The sequence below is a fragment of the Temnothorax americanus genome, unplaced genomic scaffold (genome assembly GCF_048541705.1).
Source record: "Temnothorax americanus isolate GAGA-0224 unplaced genomic scaffold, ASM4854170v1 Scaffold111, whole genome shotgun sequence".
In the NCBI taxonomy this organism is placed as follows: domain Eukaryota; kingdom Metazoa; phylum Arthropoda; class Insecta; order Hymenoptera; family Formicidae; genus Temnothorax; species Temnothorax americanus.
In genome coordinates, this window is record NW_027509244.1 from 53,450 (window position 1) to 76,833 (window position 23,384).

Below are 23,384 nucleotides of genomic sequence, written 5' to 3' on the forward strand. Positions count from 1 at the left end.
GATTCGAAGTCAACGACGAAAGAGCTTATGCATTTCAAATATATTCGGACAATGTTTACTGCTGCAGATTTTATATGGGTTTTTATCTGCGTGAATTTTTATTTGTTGCGTAAATACAGGAACATTTAATGTAAATGGTAATAAAATAATCACACCTCTTTTTTCATTAAATTAAGTATAAACTCTCTAAAGTGGTGTTTTCGAGGGAAAATTGACAACCCAAAATTTTCTACACCACTGCCGTACTGCCAATGCCGAATAAAATTCGGGCACTGCCTTAGCAATGCTATGCAATGCCTCCTACACTGCCACTGCCACTGGTGTCATTATTATATACCTATACCATTGCCCAACCACTGACAACAATGCCGTCAATTATTATAGGCCATTGCTTACTTTTTTAGTTCACTTTTGAATTTTTGTATACCAATGCCGGTTGTGATTTCCGCCTCGGGTGTTTTATATTTCGACATAAATTACTAATTGCAATAAACAAAACGACAATCATTATTTCTTTTACGCTTTTAAGAATGTTTCACATATAGCTATATGTAGTATAATTTTCTTTTCTTGATTAAACAGTGTAAAGCTAACCTCTGTGAAGTTACCACCCCATCTTTCAAAAACTCATTTTTTGCTTCAAGTTCTGAATGCACCCCGAAGAGTTCTAGAGTTCCTTGTTAATTTTAGAAATAGTTCCGGCAAATAAAGCTAAAAAAACCGTTGATGAATCTTGGGGGTGCTAACTTCACAAAATGAAATCACTAAATCAGCGATAACAATAAAAGTATTAAAAATATTTAATTTTGCCATTAAGATTTCTTTTAGAACTCTTGAGGTGCTACCCAGAACTCTCAACAGAACTCCCAGAACTTTAAAATTTTTTTTTTTATTTTGCTCGAAAACGGAATATATCGAGAACTTTTAATATATCGGTTGTAGCGCCTCGAACATTAATAGTTTTTGATAGAACTCGTAAGGTGCTACCCAAAACTCTGATAAAATTGTCTGGTTTACAAAAAAAAAATTTTATCCTTCGGAACTTAGAAATTTTTCGACCCGACATGTGAAAAATCGCGAAAACTTTTTATATATCGGTCGTAGCGCTTTGAGCATTAATAGTTTTTAGTAGAACTCGTGAGGTGCTACCCAGAACTCAGATAAAGCAAATATCTCAGAAACGGGTCAGACAATCGATTGCAAATTTAACACAGGTTTTTGGGATATATAAGTGCATAATCTTTGTAAATTTCAGCTTTATCCCTCTATTTTGACATAAGTAATATACATCCTTAATAAATGCACTTTGAAGATCTCAAGTGCCGTGCTTAATTACCGTAAACCTGTCATGTCTCGTCTCATAGAGTTATCAAAGTTTTACATGCGCGTTTGCCTAAGTCTGACACTAATTGAATACCACAGCATGCATTTATTGCAATGAATTACAAATGTTTAACATTCTTCAGGCGTAAAACCAACGAAGAACTACGTGACAATATATATTCTCCACGTAATTGTGCTAAAATTATCAATGCATTATCATTTATATTGTTTTTCTTTTACGAGGAATATAAATTTGATAGTGTAAAAAAACGCGTTTGATGACAACTCTTTTAAAATTGATGTGGCATATAACGAATATGACGGAAAAAAAGCTTCAGTCAGTTACGCGAAGTTAATAAATATGCGATTCAAAGAAGAAACATTTCTATTGATTCTCGATCATTAGAGAAATCGACGCACGCGATTCTCGCAGCCAGCTATTTACGAAACTTCACAGCGCACGCCTACCGGAAAAGTTCCATTTTCGTAGAATTACTTTGGCCGGCTAATCAATACTCTCTCATTTACGTTCAAAAATTCACGGATTTAACTATTCACAGTTGATTTGAAATATGAACATTAAGTAACAAACAAAATTATATTTTTTTAGAGAATTTAGTCTCACAAATTATTTGAGAATAACAATTCCTCGATGGTGTGCATTTTGATTTTCTTAAAGATGGCGGGATAATCAAATCCACGTATCGACGGTAGGATAGATTTTTAAACTGGAGCGCAATAATGCACAGTAAAACAATATCTTGTTACGAGTATACGCTCTATTGGCTTTATCTCTCGCTCTATTTACGTATACACATAACAGATAACATCGGTGACAGAGTATCGCGGGCCTATTTATGTCGTCCATTCAAGTATTCGTAGGTCGTTTGCGTCAAACGACTCGATTCGCGCGGCCGCGGGCCCCGGTGCGCGGCGCGCGGCGGCGCAAACCTCCCGAAGAATGCGAATCTATATCCGGTTTGCGCCTAGTTCGCATTGATAAACAGTCTTGGTGCGCCGAACCCAGGATGAGAGGGTACAACGCTCGCGTGCGCGCACGTCGAAAAGAAAGGGAAATCCACACGGAGAATCTGGTCCACTAGTCCGGCGTGACGTCAGATTCTCCCCATAAAAATTAACGAGGGACCACGTGACCGCGCTCGCCCACGGTCGGGCCAATCACTGGGCTCGGGATCCCTCCGAGTGACACGGCAACATACTCGCGACGCGACATTAGCGAAGTTGTCCCGCGCGCGCGTGTTGCGAAAGAGCGCGAAAAAAAAGAGCTCGTGTTCTGGAAAAGATTCGTCGGAAATACTTTGTCGGCATGGCGGACAAAGAGGGAAACCACTTGCATTGGGAGAGTGAGTAATTGCATTTATCTTGGGATTTTAAAAATCCTCTTGTATCGTTATCGAGAGTAACCATTATATCAATAGCAGCGCACAAAAAGTCAGAAATCTTTATGCGTCAAGATTAAAAAGCCCAAAAACATCAAAATCAGTATGTGAAAATTGTGATAATCCTAATTACGCAATCTTGATATGTTCTTGCTGCGTTAATGATGAAGTTTAGATCAAACAGACAAAGAATGAGCTTTTATTAAGATATTCGAATCCTGACTGAGGTAATATTTTTCGCAATAAATTCTTTATAGTGATGTTAAATAGGATGCTTATACATGTATATTAGCATGAAAGTTACATCGATCAAGAAGGATCAAAACTCATGCATGGTCAAAACGTCTTGACGATTAATTGACCAAAATCAATGTCATATTATCGTGACGATTATAAAGATAGCCAGTTAGGTCAAATAAAAAAATCTTTACCAGCATTTATTAAACAAGCGGGTTATCAAACGCGAAATTCAGGGTGCAATATCCATCTATTCGCTTCGCGTTGTCACCTAGAAAAGATCTACAACAAAGTTCAGAGTGCGATGAGGAGGCGTGAAATCGAATGGACTCGTACCGTGACACGGCGCGCGGCGCGGCGCAGCTGAACAGAAATTCGAAACGCGACCGCGCGCAGCGACGCGAACGCGATAACGCATGCGCGCACCTGTCTCCCAGACATCAGGCATTTCAATTAATGACACGCTAATACGCGACCGGCTATTATAGCGACGAAATAATACTTACGTAATATATGCGCGGCCGAGAGAAAGACCCGGGTCCTCCTGTGCGTGCGTTCCTTGCGAATTCGCGGCGCTTGCGCGTGCACGAGCGCCCGCGTGAGCCGAGAAAGAAGTAAAAGCTTCGGAGAAAAGAAAACGATGAGACTTCGCTCAACGAGGGGATTACACAATCTCCCGCTTCAACCTAACCTTTCTCTCTCACCAGCATGACGCGCGCCGAGCGTGTCCGCGCGGAGGTAGGAGTCGAATGAGCGGGCGGACGGACGAATGGACGGACGGACGGACGGGTACACGAGTACACAGGTACACAGACACCGTCTTGCGACATAATACAATAATTATAAAATTCGTGAGTTTCTAAAGGCGCATGCCGCGTACGGTTTCTGTTCTGCGCCGCGTCGCGCCGGTTTCCCAGAAATGACCGTTCAACCCTATTGTGGAATCCATGTCCTATTTTCGGAGATTTCCACAGGTCCGCACACCGCGGGGTGTTTGCGAAACCCGTCCCACTTTTTATGACAATCTGATATTTGTGATACGCGATTAATAGAGATGGACGCGCTTCGCGTCGCGCGCGTCCTAGTTTTTTCCCTACTGTCCTAGTCACGCGCGAAAAGATTGCGCTACCTTCATTACTCTATGACTCTCGCTGAGCTATGATCAACGTCGCTGCTGAACTGCGATCCGAATCGCCGAATCTGTTTTACTGTTTTACGGGCAACGATATAGCTGCAGTCTCTAATCAAATTGCCAAAATCCATTTTTACATGTTAAATTAACGCTGTTTCGCCCACGTGGCTGACAGACGCAAAGAAAATAGTACGAAGTTGTGAAAGGCATGGCATATTAGCCATTGTTATCTCCTCGATGTTTTTTGCTCGTACATCAACTGAGAACGGTCAAAGTAGATTTAATAATGGAGACAGGCAAGAAGCGTCAAGAAGGAAGGGATGAAAAGTTTCTCCATTTGACATAACGTTTGATATTTGAAGAATTAATCTTTCAATTGTCTACTGCACTGCATAGGACAAGATGATAACTTGTAAAGATGAGCAGCAGCAATGTGTCTCAAACATTTTCTTCTGATCTTTTTAAAAGACGAGAGAAGTTCTTTTTAAAAGACTTCTCGAAGATAAGATATTAAAAGAGAAATAATTTAATATGTAGACATTTTTATCCCGATGTGGAATGTATTTTAAAATTTTCTTCAACCAGAAAATCTTGGAGGAAATTTTCTCCTCGCAGAATTTAGGTTATCGGTAGTAGTAGGATATAGTTCAAGCGTTGCAAATAAGAATAAAACAGAATAACAAGTATCGATGCGACGTACGATGACCGAAGATGTTCAATAATCATCCGGTTGGAAAGCACGAAAGCGGCTGTATTTCCGTAGAAGGAGCTCGACCTTGTTAGGAAGCTGAAGCTCACGTTCGACAAATTAGAAAAGTAACCGATCGCGGAATACTCGCATCGTACAACCGCATCGTTGTTGAAGTGACCTTGAACGTGAATGGTTGCACGGCCTTAAACACAAAAATGTAGAAGATACTCGTGGTTCGGTGATGAAAAAGAACTGTTCTTGTATTCACCAAACTAGTTTCGATGCGCCGCGAGCGAGCGACCGATCGTTTCGTTGCGAGGTGCGAGATCCGCATGGTTATAAATAAAAGGCCGGTGCACCTATGTGCAGATTCCATCTGATATGCGAAATTAGCGGCGGCGACGACGATGACAACGTTTTTTCACGCGCGCGGTCACGAAATGACAAGGCAAGGCGCGAGCTCGTTCCTTCAACCCTCCGTACTTATTAACATTTATTAAGACTGCCGCTCTTTCAAAGTGCCTTATGCTCGTGGAACACGACATATCTCCGAGACAAAAAAAATTAACAGAACGTGCGTAATTCTTCGTCCAAGCGCTTTAGATTTCCAATTATATTGGTTGATGGTATATAGACGAAAAATTCTATAAATAAGTCAAATTTGAACAGAAATTTTTGTTCCCTTCTTCCCCCAGCATAAACCAATTGAGTTCCGGAGTTTCGGTTAAAGATAATAGCGCTTTTGAACCACCCAAGACGACGTGTCCTGTGCCACCAATGCGGCAAAGTGAAACAAATTTTCGCTTTGACGAAATAATAGAAGAAAAGATATCCTAATAAATGGTGTCCTTGTTCACATAATAGGGCGTTCCAACAGCAAAGCGTTCGAATAATGGATGTCCAAAAACTTACAATCCGGAGAATCCAGAAGTTCCATATTTTACAATCGTCAAACAGAGTGTCAAGTCTTGATATTTTTACCTTTCCTAGATATGCCCGTTAATTAAATAAAGCGGATCTGTACAAAAGAATTACTTAGCAGGTATTTTCCAAATGTCCACGCGAGCTTGATTTTCTTTGAAGGAATTATAAAAGTGCGTCCGTAATTTGTAATTTCTCCGCGTGTCGGAGAAAATATATTTCGGCGGTCTAGTAGAAACCGCCGGTCAAAAGACTTTCATCTGCGAGTATTACACGTGGACAGGTAAAGGTAAGAAAGCACATCCTATTTCAAATTTTTATACACTCTAATTATGCAATGCGGACCGTGTGAGGCGAGTGATTATGAGCTCAAATTCTAATAAGGGCGCTGGCAAGATAAATTTGTTTTTAGTCGTATGTCGAATAGAAGCTGGACGCGAATGGGTTTTCCTCTTTTCTGGAAAGTATATAATAAACCTATAATGTATCGAGACAGAATAGTTTCACGTAGTGTGATACATTAATGCCAAAAATGTATCTATTGTTATATCTCGGTTATATCTATTTCCGGAAACGTTAGGTGTTCGATATTTCATAATGAATAAATTACGCCTTAAATCAAAACCTCAACAAAGAATATTCATACAATATTTGACAAATTTGCCAGGTTTATGAAACAAAGAAAAAAAATTTTGTGTTTTCGTTATTTCTATAATTTTAATTAAAAAACGAAAATGTCCTCAAAAGAAATGAAGATTGAAAACTAGGGACAATGATTTTACAAACGTCTTTGTTTCTGTTATCCCTTACACTACAATGTGAAAAACGGCATCTTATTCGTACAAACATCAATGTGTCCGACCACTTTTTCACTTATTTAAAGTAGTTCAGGAAATGTCTAAAACTTCATGAACTACTTTCAAGTTTCTAAAACAAATGTCTGTACTACATCTTGGAAAAAAATAAAATGTAATATATGTAATTAAGGACCCTTTGAAATTTCGAGGAACTTTAATGGATAGAACTGGATGGAAATCGATCGGACACGAAATACTCATGTTTGTATTGTAAAGGTTATAATATATTATTCTGTTTACATAAAAATTTTTTATCGTCGATCATTTTTGATCTGTTACAGAGGCTAGGAAACTTCGCAATTGAATAAGTTTAACATTAATTTAACATGCTTGCCTTTTTCTGCTGATATTCCAGCTTCAAAACTGATTTTAGCTTCAAAATTATCTTTGTCCGTTCTTGCTATGTTTCGTAAAAATTTAGGAAGCGGCATATTGCGAGTATTCTTTACAAGCGTTACGATCGTAACATTTTCGATTCTGATCCGCAGAGTCATTTAGACTTTGCGAATTTACACTCACATGTATTTACACATCACGTATGTATACATGTATACAAGCTGAGAAATATTGAAACAGTATAAAATGCAAGAACAGCTAAGAATACTTTGTACTTATTGTTAGTTACGATCAAGGATGTGTTAAGGATCGGTTGAAGCATTTTTCTTAAATCGTGAAAAAAAGAAACTTTCTATTCAAAATCGAAGTCCGATTCAAAAGTCTCTCCCAATTCTATATTTGAGTTTTGTTTATATCGAGAGACCCGGCGTAAGATTAAAAAGTTTCTATAGACGCGCGCCGAACCTAAGGAAGTTTCAACCTTCTCGTCTTCTATATATAGATACGTTAGTACGAACCGGGGAACAAAATTATTGCCATCGAACAAAATCGCGACATGTTCCCGGCTGCGTCCCGACATGCACGTGCACTCGTAGTTGCCGACTACGTGCAAGAGGTTCCCTTTGCACGCGACAGCTAATCGTAAACAAAGAGAGTCTAGATTCTTGCTCGAGGTATAGCTTTCATTCAAACGGTATTTTGATAACGCAATAACTCTTCGCAACAACAGTTCCGTCGCGAGAGATGAACTCGGTGACTCAAGACGGAAAAAAACTTGATTCTTTTCCTCGTCGAGTTGCGAACGGAGAAATTACAGTTTTTTTCTTCCTCTACCGATCTCCGAGACAAATTTACTGTCCGTATATATGCACATATATATGGTTATTATGCTGCCAAGGGATTAACGAGTTTCACTCAAACGTGTTGTGCTCGTCGTACGAGTATGATAGGGCGTTCCCGCGGCTGCGAACGATGGTCGTGAAATACTATCCCTTTTTAAGACTCCCCCCTTCCCACCCCCGATAAAAACAGCGTAATTTCTTGATTTGCGTACTTGACTACGCATGCTTCTCTTTCGGCATCGAGCATATCGACGTATATTTATACAGATAGTTATATTATCATTTTGAATATGAGTCATTACATTTAAATTACTCTGGCAATAATGCAACTATAGTGACGATAAATTGTAAAACGCGAAACATATTGCTGGCAGAAATGATTGGCGAACTTCTTTATGAAAGAAAGAGAGAGAGAGAGAGAGAGAGCAGCGTTATTCTTTTGAAATAAGTATTCAAACATGATAGAATATGCGGGCTTGACTTTAGTAATTTTATCGCCATTATTTCTCAGATATTATCCTATCAGGTTGTAACGTATTGTATCATTATAAAGATATCCGATAAATCTTGCGTTTTTAAAATTCGACGCTCTTTGAATTTGATGTTCCATCGATTAAAAAATTCTATTTAACAACAACTCGTAAAACAGCGCGTTTCGCACAGACCACACTCGCTCTGTCGAAAGCGATTTTTTTTTCTTTATGTCGTCGCTGTTTGAACGTAATTTTGATAAGAAGAGCCTATGTCCGCCTTGTTGCGCGTTAAGTTTTATCACAATATTAGTTAACGCACACACACGCACACATGCCGGGATGTATTCCGGTTCAATATATTTGATGCCGGTTTCATCGAAAATCGAAACACGAAACCAAGCGCGCATTATGCATATCTATAATAAATATATATCGTCGTAATGTATCAACCGGATTTTTTTTGGCATAGTCGGCAAAAATTATTCGTTGTCATGACTCGGGAATAATTTAAATTGCTATCCCAGACGCGAGTCTCAGAGAGTCTGCATGCGGATATTTATATAAACTCTCTGGCGAAAAGAGTAAAGTGGCATTATCGTCGGTATAAGAATAGATAAGCTCATTTACTTAACCGCTGGGCAAATTGTTCGCACCTGCGAAACTGAAACCTGGAGCGTTGACACTTTATTGCGTGTACATACGGTCATGCTTGTAAATTGCGCAAAACCGCGCTGCGTTTCGCGACACGTTGAATAATATCGAACGCGAAGAATATTTCGCGTCCTCGCCCGCCGCATTTAAGAATTTTCGACATACACGAAAAAACTATAAATATAACGACCAATCGTGATTATATCCCAATCATAATAATAATTAAACTAATGATATTTTCCTTAAGCGAATAAAATTTAAGGTTTTATTATCAAATCATCAACAAATTATCATTGAATTTAATTAAATACATACGAACAATTTTAAATTATTGACACTGAATGTGAAATAGAGATATAGAAGGTACTTAATTGATTCTTTATCGTTTTTTCGATGACCAAGATCAACTGCACTGCATTTAATAAATGATTAATTAACTTTATGTTAATGCGTTGAAATATTTCTTTAATACTAGGCGACTTCTTTATCGAAATGTAATTGCTTGAAAGAAAATTAAGAGGTCATATGTTACACAATTAATTAATTACCACAAACGCTAACATAAATTATTATTAATAATTGGCTATTTCTTGGTTCATTGCTAGCAAGTTATAGTTTTTAAATTGCTTAAAAAGCCGTATTAGGCGCGGAACTGCTCGTTTTATAGCGAACGAGCCAGCTCATTCACGCGTCGTTGAAAACGGCTCGAGTTTGCCGCGGATCTTTGACAGGTGTTATCGCGCATTGATTACCACAAGTGTGCTCGCCGGCTCTTTTCGTGCCTCGTCGCGTTTCTTTCTTTCACACAAGGCAAATCGGTAGACGAATCGAGCCGCGATCTCGTCGTAAATTATTCGAGAAAGCGCGCTCGTGTACAATTCAAAATCGCGATGATTAATCGAACAGCGTTAAACAAACTCCGCTTTCGGCGACGAATGCGTAGAAATAATTTATTAACGCCGAAGCGAACAACGCGAGAGAGTGAAACGAGTCGAAAAACGTATAACGACGAAGCGACGGAAGGAAAAATCAGACAACAATCGTTACTCTATGCTCTATGCTCTTTACATTTTGCAGCGACGAAATGACAGCATCGGGCCACGATTATGACGGATATTATCACTTAATGATATACTTCGTGTCAAATTATCGAATCACGATCTTATCGAAACTCTCTTCTCCCTTCCCCTCCCTCTTTCTACCTTGTTGACAATTCAGTTTAATTACTTTTCTCGTAGATAGGCACGGCCCGTGCTGTTCTCGTATTTCCGCGTGCACGTATTATCGGGACGCATTTTACGCGCATTTTCCGCGGGATTTTCGTCGGCTCATAATTTTGTTCCTCTTCCTTTGTAAAACTTGGTAAGAAACGCGACGCAGATAAAAAGAAACCCCTTCCTTTCGTAAACACTCGCAAGCACTCTGGAAACTTTCCGCGTTAAGCAATCTCCCCCGTTTGCCGTCGTAGGAACGCGCCGTGGAAAACGGTGTGCAAAGACGGCAATTGCAACAGACGCTGTTTCGAGATTCGCTTAATCGTTGGGCCTTGGGGGCCTAGACCCAGTTACTCGGATTGCATTAGACGCTACGACCATTGCAAACTCTGTTTCTTGGCGGTATTTCTGAACTCCCCCCTCCCCCTCCCCCCCGTGTCTCGACAAATGCGAGCGCAATCGCGAGCGGCGGAAAGCACCGAAATTGGAGCATCGATCGAACTAGCCTGTTTATAACTCGATTCAATTTAATTTTATTACACGTCGTATGCGCGCGCGCGTGCGCGTTTGTGTGCGTGCGTGAATATACGTGTGACCGATTTTGTATTAATAAATTTATCTTGAATTAAGATATAATTAGAAATTAAAAAATTATAATTATATCAAGCGGCTCGCCAGACGTTATTAATTTAATTACGAAGAAGAAAGAGTCTCGTAGAATATTTCCTCGCGCGTAAGAGTAAAATTATCACACGGCATAATTTATATATCGTCTATAAGTTACCGAAGTTCACAGAGCCGCCTGCTAATTAAGAAGAAATTGTTGACGCAGGAGTTTTAACGGGGCCAAACGTAAGCGGGTAGATAATGGCGCGTAATTGTGTTACTAGTGCCGTGCCGTGCCGTGACGTAATTTCGTTTGTCCAGCGTGTAGGAACGACCGCTTCTCCGCTCCGACTCGAATATCGCGGGGAAGAGGCGCGCGCGCGCGCGCGCGCGATCGATTCGCGTCACTATTTAAGAGATACGTGCCATCGCTCGCCGTCCAGCGCGCATTCCCGAGCTTTAAAACGGCGAAAGGGAGCACGCGGTGTGAGACTCGATTAATCGCTTCCACGGTGTGTAATAAGGTTAAGTTCGTATGAGCGTGGTGCGGAAACGTCCGAGCGTCACGTTGACGAGAACCGAGTCCAACCGACGACGACGACGACGACGACGACTACCACGACGATCACCACGACGACCACGATGATAACCGAACGCGCGCATAAACGGCTTTTGACGCGCGCGGTTAGCGGCACTCGCGCGGAGATATTCAACAAGAGATAACATAAAACATATAATAATAATGTCGGTGACACCGGACCGCTGTTGGCGGGAAAACGTGGCTCACGCCTGGTGAAAGTCAAGAATTAAGCCAGAATTATGTGTAACAAATGTTGTAACGTAACCGGGTTTTAGAATTATATGCACGTATATAAATATTAAATTGTTGATGTGTGTCTACCAGTCTTGATCATAGATATAACATATACTTATTATTGAATTCAGTTAAATCCATTAATGTTTATCGAACCGTTCTTAAAAACAGGCCATCAAACATCCATCGGAGACGTCATGTTATCATTTGTGTTCAATAAAAATGCGGTGGATTTGTGCTGAATTAAAAAACTCACCCTAAACTGAGAAATTATTAAAACGACGCGCGATGCAATTGATAGATAACGGGCGATCACATGCCCGCCACGGAATTGGATATTCATATGTAGGTTCTTTTTATAACGACGAAAAAAATAAACTTGTTTCTTTTTTCTCTCTTTAAGGAACTCTCTTTAAGACCAATTTAACGTTTAATCAAGTAATAAAAAATTATCTTTCTCTATGTTTTTATTACTTCTTTTATACTTTCCTCTTTCTTATTTATAATGTAACTAACACCAACTTTTTCATATTTATCCTCAATCTTTCTGTTCCTAACAAAATCGGTTCCTTTACCGCCTACACTTATGCATCACTTGAACAATTACATTATGAGAGCACATTCCATCATTCTTGCACATCAAGAGACTCTTCTCCAGATAATTTGGTATTCTACATACTTGTTTTACGAATTTTATAATCTGACTATATTTCATTAATTTTAGTTTGTAAGTGACGGTTATGTTATATCGCACTGAAGACTTTACTTTATTACAGGTCGAAACGTTTGTTCACATTATTTATTAATACTTTATTAGCACGTATACCTTGCTTGGTTCGTTAATCTCCTTTTACATCCTTTATCTTTAAATAAACTTGTGTTTGAATGTACTGTACTCGTACGTGGAAATAGGCGTGGATTTAATACACGAGTATACGCGTAGATTTACATTTAATTCTCTAGAAGTCCAGAATGAGACTTTGCGATTTTGCGGGAATTTTTTATAACGGTTTACTTAATGACGTTATGTCGATCTGCATTGTTGGGTCTATTATTAGCCTGTTATCAGTTATATGTGAGGCATTAACGTTACGCTAGCTGTTATCCGATATCGCGATTCAGACCTTCATCGCGATAACCTTCATCACACAATTTAACGATCAGAATTAATATTATCGGTTTTTCAAATATGAAAATTAGCAAATTGAAATAGTATTCTTTGCGTCGTATTTCACGTGCATCGATCCTAGGTTCTCTCAACTGCGCGTATGCACATAAAACATTATTTTTGATAACAGATGCCCGTCGATAAAATTCTTCGCGAGATGTTATCTACATAACGAGTTACAAATCTATACATATAGGTATATATCATATATCTATAACGTTTCCCGTGCGATTCAATAAATCGATTCAGTTTTTGACAGACTTTTTGTTCCTATAGATATCTATCGGTGTTATATGAAATATGCTTTTAACATGTAATAATATATTGGATCATTTATTGGATTAGTTATTTATCTGATAAGATGCATAGATATTTCGATATTTCGCTAAAATTCTTTTCGACACCTTTTGCTATTAAAATCGAAATTACTCTGTATAAAAAGAGGTCGTAACTCGAAAAAATTCATCCTTTTTTCTTCTCTTCTCTTCGCGCTTGAGTTTTTCTCTCGGGAGTCGCTTTTCAACGGTACGCACTAAAGCTTGTTTATCATTTTTTCCGCAATAATTCTAATCCCCCCTCTTCGATTTTAATAATCAAATATAATTACTTTATTGATGGTCCAAATTTGTTAAGAAGAAATTTTAGCATTCCAACTAGAAACTTAAAGCAGTACTCCGTCTTTCATATCGGATAGAACCGTACTTTATATGGGACAAATTCTTGCTTAATAGATTGATGATCTCCGCGAGCAATTATTCCAATAGGGTAGATTTATTTTGCGGCTCTGTAACTACTTTGAAACTAAAGCTTTCTCGACTTATCTCGTAATATCTCGTAATATCAATTAATAAATCAATCCAGAGTCTCGGCTTGATATAAAAATACTCTTCGTATTAGATTTTGTAAAATGTATGTTCTCTTTTTCTGACTGTATGTTAAAGGGTATTTTGTCCCGTTAAAATAAAAATTAATTATTATTATTATTATATTTGACATAAATGTAAAGATTATCGTAAGCGTTTCGTAAATTATGTTGCGGGTGGCATCGAACGGTGCTTATCAATAGTAATTAGAAATGTAAAACGCTACAAATGCTTAAAATATTCCTCGTGTTTGTCTTCAAAGTGTACAAATGATCTTTTTTCGCTTCTGGTGCCATCGCTGTTTCTTTCCCTTTCTACGATACGTTGTATACATCGCTGTGGGATGTCAGAATGCAGTCGATAGTCCAATGAGAGAATTTCTTTTTCGAAAACGAGTTCTCCTCATTGGACCATCGCGTTTCGACATCCCACAGCGACATACGACATATTGTAGAACAGGTCTTATTGTATATATAATGTTTATAGTATAACTATATGGAATTTTTTTTTTTCAGTTTACTCAAAATTATCTCTTGATGCTTTACATCAGTTTGCATTTTCATACTAAAAAATGAATATACGCCGAGCGAACGAAGAAACAGCGAATGCAAGTAAAATATTTGTTGACGTCCTACTCTCGCTTACGAGACGGTCGGAGAAAGCTTTAAACAAAATTATCTTTGAATTATTTCGTTGCACGACCGTTCGCTTAAGTCTTAAGTAGGTATATCCTTAATAATCGTTCGATAAGTAACACTGAAAAGGACTCACCTTCGAGTTTCATGCCGACCTCGAGGCACTTCTGAAAACGGCAGAAGGGACACCGCTTCCGCTGAGTTTTATCGATGTGACAGGATCTCTCAGCCACGCACGTGTAGACCTTCTTGTTCTGGACGGTGCGCTTGAAGAATCCTTTGCAGGACTCACACGTGAGTAAACCATAGTGATAACCGGACACCTTGTCGCCACATACGGGACACAGCTCCTCGATGACGATGTCCTTGGTGTCCGGGAAATCGGACGGGCACGGTATCGAGCCGGTTACGACACCGACCTGGCCCAGGCCAGGGTGACACAGGGTACCGCCGCCGGTCGGGACCGAACCGGCGGCGACGTTGCCACCTCCCGCGGCGACGGCCGGCCCGCCGCTGATCGCGGCGTTAGCCGCGCCTGGACCGCCACCTCCGGCGGCAGGGCCGCCGCCGTTGCCACTGCCACTGCCGCTGCTGGCGTAACCGCCACCGCCGCCGTTACCTTCGAGACTGGTGGACGTGCCGCCGCAGGCTCCGTTACCGCTTCCGGCTCCTGTAGGCGGGAATAGACACGTGTACACTTTCTTGTTGGCGCAGATCTCGAGTGCCGAAGACGCGCCGCAGGTACCACCGCCACCGCCGCCACCGCCACCGCCACTACCACCCCCGTTACCGCTGTTGCCGCCACCGCTATTGCCATTGCCACCGCCGCCGCCGCCGCCGCCGCCGCCGCCGCCACCCCCCGTTTGAGAGAAGAGACACGTGTAAACCTTTTTATTACTGCACGGCGAGCTGTTGCGCTTGAAGAAATGTTTGCAGTTCTCGCACGTGAGCAGGCCTTGCAAACCGCACTGATAACTGGATATGTTCTTGTGTCCGCACACGGGGCATCGATGATCCTCGAGGGGGGCGTCGAAGAAGGCCGCCTCAAAACTCGACATGCCCTGCGACTGTGCCGCCTGATTGTGAGCGGACATTTGTTGCTGTTGTTGCTGTTGTTGCTGCTGCTGCTGTTGCTGCGATTGCGACTGCGACTGCGGCTGATGGCACATGGGCGATGGCGAGCTCTGCGCGCAACTGCTATAAGCCGACGAGCCGTAGTGCGGCTGCGGCTGTTGCTGCGGGGGCTGCTGTCCAGCGGCCTGCGGACTGCCCTGCGGACTCAGGTGGAACGGCGACATGCTCAGGGATATCAGGCCCGAATGCTGCTCCATCTCCAATAACATATCACCCATGCGCGAGAAGCACCGCACGACGGACGGACGTGCTCGCGTATCGGCACATATGTGTGTGAAACGGGGCTACAAGCCCCCCTGCCACCCTCTCGGATGCGCCCGATGCGACGACACAGAGACGTTCGTTTTGACTCGTTTTGACTTTCCTCCCTTTTCTCACACACTCCGACGTTTCTTTCTCAAATCTTTACTAAATTTCTGGGCACTACTCTGCTATCGTCGCGTAACGTCGATCAAGCTGACTTCTCGAGGAGGTCTCAATAAATTACATCTATATATATCTTTGTATATTTGTGTCTATCTATTCCGTTCAGTTGGTCACGTTCGCGGGACATCGCTCTCGATCCGTTTAGGCGAACGCGTAATTTCCGGCAAGCCGGTTGTTAAATGTTTCGTAAAATGCAACCTGGCGCGCCCGCTGATGTCGTTTTCGACGGCAACGATGACGTCGATGTCAACAAATAAAACGCCGGCACAGTTCGTAGCGAGGAGGAAACGCGAGTTCCTCCGCGGGTACGGGAAGAGGGAACACACACTCGACTTTGGTGCCCTGGGGCACGAATAAGAATATCGATCACCAGTCACGCTCTTTCTCTCACTCTCTCTCTTTTTCGCGGGTTACACACGTTTATCGAGAAAAACCATCGCGCACCACCAAACGTATATGCGGATACACAAACTCGTCGGTCGAGGTCGACTACGTCCGAGGCATGATAACAATCGTCGAATGTCGCCGCGCGCGTTAACATTCGCCACTGTCGAAACGGAGCGAACGAGCGGCAAACAGCACCAAGAAGCCCCCTTTCGAACCTCGTCGCTTCCTCTCCTGTCCGCACACTGTAATCCAACTTATCGCCGAGCGCGACGCGGACGACGAGACTCGCGTACGACGAATACGTCCATCCGCATATCGCGCGTCCAGACTCCGGCGAGTAACACCACGGATGAGGCGGACAGATGGACGGACACACATGCGACAGCAACGACACGAGGACCGAGGAGCGCCGCGGTAGTAGCACAGGGGCGCGCGAGACTGTCAACAAACACGGCACGGGTCTACGTGCGACACACAATCGCGATTGTATTATCGCGAGTGGAGGAAGGCGCGAAAGAGAGCGCTAGCACGCACTGTAATTCGGATGACTAATAGACCGGCGAGCGAGCGAGCGAGTTGAGCGAGTGAGCGAATGAACGAGCGAACGAACGGACGAGCGCGCGATCAACAAGGGACTCCGGGACCGGAGCTGAGCAGAGTGACTTGACAGCTCGCCTATCTGCGTACGACTAGTTGTCCTCTCGGCTCGTTGCTTTCCCGAAGGGCCCGCTCCCTCCCTTCCGCTGCCCTACCGTCAGCACATGGATGGAGTAGGTAGGTAGAGACTGCCGGGGAGGCCGCCTTTGCGAGACACGGTATACGTGACGTATTGCTGCGAGCGCGCAGTGGTAACAACGTCGTCAACGACAACGACAACGACGACGACGACGACGACGACGACGACGAGAACGGCCCACGTCGTTCCCCTGCGGCGCGTCGTCCGGGAACGTCGGATTGACGACGATGATGATGATGATGATGATGATGATGATGATGATGAAGATAACGAGACGACGCTACTTGTACCGCTGCGGTTGCGGTTGTTGCTGCTGCTGCTGCTGCTGCTGCTATCGACTTCTCACGCCGCGATCACTCCCGTCTCACGATAACGCGCGGCCGATTAAGTACACGTTACTGCCAGCGGGCGCACTTCTGAAAACCGAGCGACGCTCGTTGACGCGTGACAACGAGATCGACGACATTTGTCGCGATATGAAGACGAGGAGGAGACGACACGACGACGACGGCAAACGCGGACAGTCGGAAAATTGAACGAAACTGTGCCACGGAGAACGGTGCCGAGGCGCGCACTACTGTCAGGCTCCTTCGGCGTTTCGGTGGGTATAGAGAGAAGGCGCGCGTGTCCCTTTACCGACGGGCAGCGAGACGCCGAGGGGCGACGAGAAGGAGGAAACGAGAGAGAGAGTTAACGACGCGAGCGGAGCGAGCGAGACGCGGGCGCGGAGTGTAACCAACACAGCGCACGGCATAAGTGAAAGTGATTCAGCAGCGCATGCCACCGCGCGCGGCCAGGTATTCGACGTGTGGAGGTGCTGCCTGAGAGGCCCGTACGGACGGCCGGGCGGGAGAGAGAGGGGGGGGTAGGCGAGTAGCACGCGGTCGCGGCGGGGAGGAGGCGGCCGGGCGGGATTGCCGCGGTCGAAGAGAGCGGAGGGGGACGGCGAGAAGGAGGTTGCGCGACCTGTGGCGGGGGATGACCTACTTACGGAACCAGGTCTATGTCGGCAGGAGAAATATTGTCCGCGAGCGCGCGCGAGCGTCGCTCGGCTCGGCTCGGCGCTCGGCCGGCTCGGCTTCGTTACGCGCGACGGACGACGGACGCGCGGCTCGTATCCGGTCCCCGCTCCGAGATCGGAGTCGATTTTTTGCGCAGCGGAGAGACGAATTTTGGAAACGTATAGTATAAAACTCTATCGGCCGCTGTACGCAAAGGAGGAGAAAAAGAGCTCTCGCGGCATCTCGTCGGCAAAACTGAGAAAACGACCGGTCCTACGAATGACGTAAGACGCATTCCGCGAACGTATCGGGTAGAACCGAATCTTTTTTCGGCCTTTCCGCGCGGCGTCTCGAGACAAGGAGCGCGGAGTCCGTTCTCGAGAGACTGCTGTGCGAGGGGGGGACGGGAGCGTGCGCGCGCGCGGAGAGGAGAGCGCGACTCTTGCTTTCAAAGTGCACGACTGGCGAGCCGCGCCGCCGCGGATATATCGTCAGGTAGAAGTGTGGCCGCGGGTAAGCGTTCGCGGGCACGAGACACGTACAGGCCGCGGCTGGGTCAACAGCAACGCCGTTGGCACTCCCCGAGAGAGACAAGCACCAGCGCTCCACGCCTGCCTGTGTGGGTACGGATATGTACGCGCGTACACGAGCGGTGGATGTGCGACGCGGAGCGTGGTGGGGAGACCTACTGACCCAGTTCGTTGAGAACATGACGCAGCCGCGACTCGCTCCCTCTCGTTACGTCCCCCGCGCTCCGTCTCTGGTTTACCCTCCGTTCCCCGTCGAGCTTCCTCTTTCTCTCCGTCTGTCTCCGTTGTTTCTCTCGCTCCCTTGTATCCTCCTTTCGCCCCTCGCGGCCGCGCCGTCGTCTCCTTCTTTCTCTCTCCTTCTCGCGGACCCCGTCTTTTCCCGCCGCGCGCGTTTCGTCTTCCTCCGCCGACGTGCGTGCGTCTTTCTTTCGCCTCTCTCCCGCCTTGCGCCCCTTAACCCCGTCCACCGCCTTCCTACCTCGTACGTATGTACAGGCGTACTCTACCTGCCGTGGAAAGCCGCGACGTCTCTTTCTCTCTTTCTGCTCGGTCCCTCCCCTCCCTCCTGCCGCGCCGCGCTCACTCTCACTTTCTCTCTTCCTCGCACGCCCCTCCTCATTCCTCCCTTCTCCCGCGCTCGACTCATTTATTCACTCGCCAACTCTCGCACTCTTTCTCGTACGAGTGACCGAGCGAGCGTTTCTGCTGTAACAGCGCGTACACACGTACTCACACACGTATCCACGTACAAACCCATATACACCCGCAAGAAGCGCGCGATCGCGCGCGGGCACACATGAATGCACGCCTTGCGGAGTATCGCAAGCGTGTTGTCATCATCGTTGTCATCGCATCGGGTGCACCAGGTTTCGAGATTAAGCGTACGTCGCATCTTACCCCATAAACTGATCCTAGAATTTACGCAGGAGTCGTTAAAAAATCCGTCGCAAAAAAGAAAGAAAAAAAAAATTTACGAGAGATACATCGTCGCTTTCGGGCAGCATCCGAGAATACGTAATAATACACACACTAGGAGTACTAAAAGAGAAATAGCTCTGGAGAACAAACGTGTCTCGACGTCGATTCTATAATAGAGCAATTCTTATGATAACTATTGAGCGCGCGAAACATACCCGATTTGGGCCTCTGCGCTCACCCGCGTTTCCAAGCCACAAACAGCACGAAAGCAGCACGAAAAGCGTGTGTAAAAAGCTTGATAAGGATTTGCGTAGCGGGGGTCGGTGGCGGTGCTCGGAGAAGCGAGGATGTGGGTAAATGATGAAGCGCAACTTGGTCGAAAAGAATAACGTTAATTCCAAAAAAAGAGTTCGTTATGAAACACACAACGGGTTCTTTCCCTCTGCCGTTTACTTGGCCGGGAAATATCGCGGTAACGATAACGGAGCAAAATTCATTAGTAGAAAAAAACCTCGCCCATCTTATTAAAAGGTTTTGGACCATGTACACACTTGACTTTGCATTTGTAGAGAAGGTTGATAGAAATAATAATAACATAGTCTCACGTCTCAAAAACGTGGGGAAAGATACTTTCCCTCGTGGGCGTGAATTTCGCATATTACTATATGTAATATTAGCTAACTGGCACTAAAAACTTTACACTATTTAACTTAAATATTATAATATTACTAATTTTATATAAAATAATATATTTCATAATATCGTCCAGACTTCCATGCGCCCAGAGCACTTTCTTATGGTGACGGCGGTAACGAACTTTTTGGTTTGTTCGGTGAAAATTTCAGGCCTGCGTCTGGTTTGCAATTTTTGACCGAAAGACAAAAAAAAACATTCAAACGCAAGAATTAAGCTGACATAGGAGCATATTAAAGATATTTTTATATCATTTTCTGACAGTTCTGACGATGACGGTGAAGATAATAATGAATTAGGTATTAAGATTGATAACTGAACCGATCATAACTTCTTCTGCCCACTGTTCCAGAACCTAAACTTATTTTGCTAGTGATGTACACAACAATACCTACAAAATGACCTATGATTCAATGTTGTGCGCTAATGACCCATTTGGGCGAGGTTTTTTTCGAAATGCCATCTTGTATAAAGCAAAGTGAGTTGCCCGACACTTACAAAGTATCCATTGCGTTTAAAATGATAATGAAAGAAACATTCGTACATTCCACATTTTATGGCAATTTTAAAAAGCAGACTTTCCTTGTGTAATGACTATTACAAAATGATGTGGCGTGACGACGTTACGTTAACATCGTTTATCGTATTCGACAAGCAATATATCAAGACCGCTTTATACAGATACGCGGGACATAATAGGCTACGCAAATTCCGTAATAGTGTGCGATTCGAATGAAGCACGACGCAAACGAGGGCCGTGACTCGAATCCCGCTGAAAAAATACACCCGATCGATCGAACTTCCGTTCCTCATTGTACCGCCTCTGCTTCTAAACAGCGGTCCGTGTCTTTTGTTCGAACCGGTGCGGATCGGAAGCGAGTACCTGCATGAGCACGTCGCGTCCGAACGCCCGACGCACGCACGCACGTACGCTCACGTATTATTTTTACCGGATAGCTGTCGACCGAATAGGTGCCTACAGGAAAGAGGCCTCGATGGCGCGTTGCTGCCGATCGCGTAGCCGTCGACGCAAGTGGAATAAAAATTGTCGCGAGCGAAAAAGGGTCAAACGAAAGCGAAAAGGGCCCCAGCAGCCGACACAGAACGCGCTCGAAAGAACGGAAGACGGAACGGAGGAAAGTGAAAGCCCATCCGCACGCCGCGACCCAGAAACTTTCAAAGTGTAAAATCGACGGCGCAACACACCGCGTTTAGCAGTCGCCATACATACGGGCACGTCGCGTCCGCGTCCACGAGCTGAAGATTCTCTCCAATTCTTTTTCTCTTCTTTTTTTTCTTACAACGATACCGCGATTACGTCAAAATTGCGTGCGCTCCCGGAGTGGGGCGGCGTAGATAATTAGCTGCGACGCGTCGTAAAACGGAGAATCGGATGGAATCGGTTTCACTTTCGAGTGTCGCGTTTTCGGCGCATGGTTGCATCGCGTTACGCAATGCGGCATTGCGTATTACGGCACCGGGTGCAATTGCCCCGGGTCGGCTGAGTTGATAAAAAAAAAAGGAAAAAAGAGAGAAAGAAACGTTCTGTTCTTTATTCAAATAAGTTTCGTCGATTTGCAGAAAGTGTCACACTTGGTGTCACCGCGTTGCGTAACACGGTCGAATTGCAACGCTCCAATTAACGATAATATCGTTTAGCATGTCGCCGACAGAATTGGCTAGCACGTGGAGGCTCGCCGTCGACGCGATGCGATGCGACGCGATGCGTTAGCGAGTCCACTCGCCGGCTCGTTATCGCGAGCGATTAATAACATGCAAAAGGCAGAGAGAATAATTATAGACGGAGTGGCATGAAATAAAGTAATTTATCGTGCAAAAGTATCGCCAATGCGACGCGACGCGGTGTACTCGCCGCTGCGCTTTTTGTCTTCCTCCTTGTACTTATATTACACCCTATGCTTATACGTATACATATATATATATATTCCGCAACTCGGTGTAAACTCGTTACCGCGCTCAGGACTCAACGCGACGCGATAACACGACGACAGTCACGACGACAAAGCCTGCCGCGGCATCGTGACAGTCCTTTACCCGTATATACTGAAATTATGCGACCATTATCGGCATCACGCTTGATTTTTGGGTCAATTAGCATCGCGGTGATCATTTAAACGCCTCGTGGTCAAATGGACGTGCGTGTGAATTCGCGTGCGACGCCAATCGGAATAATTGTCGCGGTGATGCGAGAACGGGCCATGCGAGAATACTTTGCGCACCTCGAGAATCTATAACGAAAGTTTTAAACTTGCTAAAGAACTAACTTGAGAAGTCTTGACCTAGTTATAGATAGCGAAAAGTAACACGTGGATACCTTTGAAGAAGAGGAAAAAAAACATTTTCATTTAACGTAGATATGGATAATTCAATAGATAAAGAATTCAATGAAAAAGATCGCGATAATTAATGCTGACCTATGGATATTAGAAAAATGTTATTTATCTTTCGCTAAGAAAGGTGGTAAATAAAATCACAATATAAACATAATAAATCCAATAATATCTGATAAGATCGTGAGTGGATAAAATAAGATCTTTAAAAAAAAAAGGAAGCGTCGAGTTATACTTTAAAGTAGGGCACTGAAATAATTTACTGAACCAAGACAATGCAAATTGCAGTCGAACTGATTATGAGATGCATAATAAAAGATAAAAAAAAAAGAAGTAAACCAGATTCAGAAACTCAGATAACCTGTTTTGATTTGAGGTAATTTAGGTCACGGAGAACATCGTAATATCTACTACCCATCGGAGTATTGTAAAAAATGTGCAGCTAATCTTTCAACCGTTTTTTTTTTTTTTATAATTCTTATGAGTAACAAAATTAAAAAAATTGGTTTCCAGAAAATAGATAACGAAAAACTATACACTCTATAGTACTCCCCGGAAAATTCTACCCCTATTTCATATATAATTCATTAAGATTTGGTTGATTAGTTCTGGAGTTATAGAAATTTCGGTAAATTTAGCACACACACACACACACACACACACACACACACACACACACACACACACACACACACACACACACACACACACACACACACACACACACACACACACACACACACACACACACACACACACACTCACACACACACACACACACACACACCACACACACACACACACACACACACACCACACACACACACACACACACAACACACACACACAGGGATAAAATAAGATCTTACAACAAAAAAAAGGAAGCGTCGAGTTATCTTTAAAGTAGGGCACTGAAATAATTTCACTGAACCAAGACATGCAAATTGCAGCGAACTGATTAGAACAATAAAAGATAAAAAAAAAAGAAGTAAACCAGATTCAAAACTCAGATAACCTGTTGATTGAGTAATTAGTCACGGAGAAC

At 43.8% G+C, this 23,384-nt stretch overlaps 1 protein-coding gene and 1 long non-coding RNA gene across 4 annotated transcripts in view; one reads left to right on the forward strand and one right to left on the reverse strand.

Moving 5' to 3' along the window:
• Ftz-f1 (ftz transcription factor 1) overlaps positions 1-23,384 on the reverse strand; it is a 139,165-nt gene that overhangs the window by 19,385 nt on the left and 96,396 nt on the right. For 2 of the 3 annotated variants that reach the window (XM_077426451.1, XM_077426450.1), the window contains exon 1: positions 14,300-17,130. In XM_077426451.1, coding sequence (XP_077282577.1) covers positions 14,300-15,515 — 1,216 coding nt within the window. In that variant the 5' untranslated portion in view covers positions 15,516-17,130. Of the gene's footprint in view, positions 1-14,299; positions 17,131-23,384 lie in introns of those variants that run through there. The other variant, XM_077426452.1, reaches the window with a different exon arrangement.
• Positions 17,137-23,119, forward strand: LOC143908699 (uncharacterized). The gene is made up of 2 exons (XR_013260218.1): positions 17,137-17,447; positions 22,716-23,119. It is a non-coding gene; the product is annotated as an uncharacterized LOC143908699 (long non-coding RNA).